Source organism: Plasmodium inui, assembly GCF_000524495.1.
Source record: "Plasmodium inui San Antonio 1 unplaced genomic scaffold supercont1.241, whole genome shotgun sequence".
NCBI lineage: Eukaryota > Apicomplexa > Aconoidasida > Haemosporida > Plasmodiidae > Plasmodium > Plasmodium inui.
Window position 1 is genome coordinate 1 of NW_008482075.1, and position 2,094 is coordinate 2,094.

Here is a 2,094-nt window from a genome sequence, read left to right on the forward strand (position 1 = left end):
TCACTGTCTAATTCATAAAGAGAACATTCGAAACTATCATAACTACTGAATTCGTCAGTAAATCCCTCATAATTATTACTACTGCTGCATGAACTGGAATCATTTTGGAATCCCTTTCCTTCTCTTGATCGAGGAAACATTTCTTCGGAGTCGTACTTCTGCATGAAATGACTAAGCTCTTCCGTAGATTCATCATCGTTATCATAGTCATCATGGACTATTGCATTTAGCCCGTCCGCGGAAACATCATCATCCTGTCCTAAAGAGTTTATGAGTTTGTCATTGGATGCCGAATATTCTTGTTCCTTCCAGAAATTGGATTCTGCCATCGGCGTCTCCTGGAATATGCCATATGAATCATTTGAGTCATCCTTATAGCATGTGGACTAAAAATGAAGGGAAATATTCCGCATTTGGGAAATGCCACATATTTAGGCATTGGTACATATTTTTCCTTAATGGAGCCAAAATATAAAGAGGCGAAATAGTGTATATATTTGTTACTCCTATAATTAGAATATTACCTTATGAATGTATTTAGTGATACCCAATAAAAGGGTAAGCAGGAAGGTTCTACCATAAATGAACATATTAATCTCTTTCCATTTGAAGAATAAAATGACTTCTTAGAAGGGTTATTGTACCTATTATAATAATTATGGGTTGTACTAGAATATTTAAAGATTGCTCTTTCCGACTTCCAGTTTGTATCTCCTTCTTTTATGTAGAGTTATTGCAAACATAATAAATCCTGAATGTACTATTCTCCATGAGAAAGAAAGAGGCAGGGGGGATTATGTTAACAAATTCCAAAAAAAAGGAAACATACAAAATTCATTTAGGATATTTTTGAATATTCCAACATAGCAACATTTCTTTGAATTATTAGAGACGCAAAAATATGAGGCATATCTTGCCCCAGTTATTAATTCCTACCGAAGAACCAAGAAAGAAAACGAATTATTTAGAATACCGACCAGTAATATAAAAATAGCACGGAAAAATCAGGTGCTCCATGCATAAATGGTTGCATAGGCATGGATTAAATGGCGAATATAAAACCAAAAGAATCAGAAAGAAGTATTAAATATTTCTTATTTATTCCCCTTCAGAAAAAAATGTTCTCTCCACAGCATCGTTAGGATAGAAAAAAAAGAGTCATACCTCGATTGGGCAAGATTTGTCACATAATAATTGATAAGATTCATGAAAACATATCTGAACCAAAAAATTTTACTTGGAAATTTATGAGGACCGCGGATTATACGCCGTTAATAGAATTCATATAACTAGGATAAAATATTTCAAGAAGATTACGATACGAAATACAATTTTTCCAGTGAGTTGTATTTTTGCCCCCAATTGTAGGACATATTAGAATATATTATATTTTACTTTCCTTTAACAGAGGCCTTCGTTTGTTCTTGTAGATCCATATGCATTTTTATGTATAACATAAATTAATTCTGATGGTACCAATTCTGGTATGGCAAAAAGAATAATCTGTTTGGGAGCTTTCTGAATAAAAGAAGAAAAAGAAAAATAGTATAGTGGCAAAAATAAATAATAAGAAGCATAAGAAAAAATAAGTAAAATTCCTGATCTACGTCCTATTCATTTTTATATGAATGAGTTCTACTAATATGTTTATTTTAGGTATACTATAACATACATAAAGATAAAATTCCATCGTTTCAATTCAGCGTCATGTAGAATATGCATGATATATGTATATATATATTTATTCATTTAAAAACAACAAAGAAAAATGCATGGAATAATATAATAGCATAAGGCGCCGTTACGAAAAGGGTCTCTTTATTCGAAGAGTAAGTCATTGGTATTAAGGTCGGGATATGAGGATTTTTTCCTTTATCGACTTCAACAGCAATTGTATGACATTCTTATCTTTCGAGTAATATAAGTTCTCTCTTTTTTGTTTCTTAACGGTCGGTTCACGTTTATTAGATAGATAAGGTATGCCATATAGGAATCGCTCAAATAGGTGCATGTAGAACAAACTTCTCTTGAATGAATATTAGTTCGTATAAAATTAGTATAAACTGAATCGAAATTTGTGAGAATAATTTCAAG

At 31.8% G+C, this 2,094-nt stretch overlaps 1 protein-coding gene across 1 annotated transcript; it reads right to left on the reverse strand.

Moving 5' to 3' along the window:
• Window positions 1-25: 25 nt before the first annotated feature.
• C922_05850 (hypothetical protein) lies at window positions 26-590 on the reverse strand (the record flags this gene model as incomplete). Its single annotated transcript, XM_008821421.1, has 2 exons — window positions 26-386; window positions 525-590. Coding segments are annotated over 2 exons (426 nt in total), but the record flags the coding sequence as incomplete, so codon positions are not given.
• Window positions 591-2,094: the final 1,504 nt, after the last annotated feature.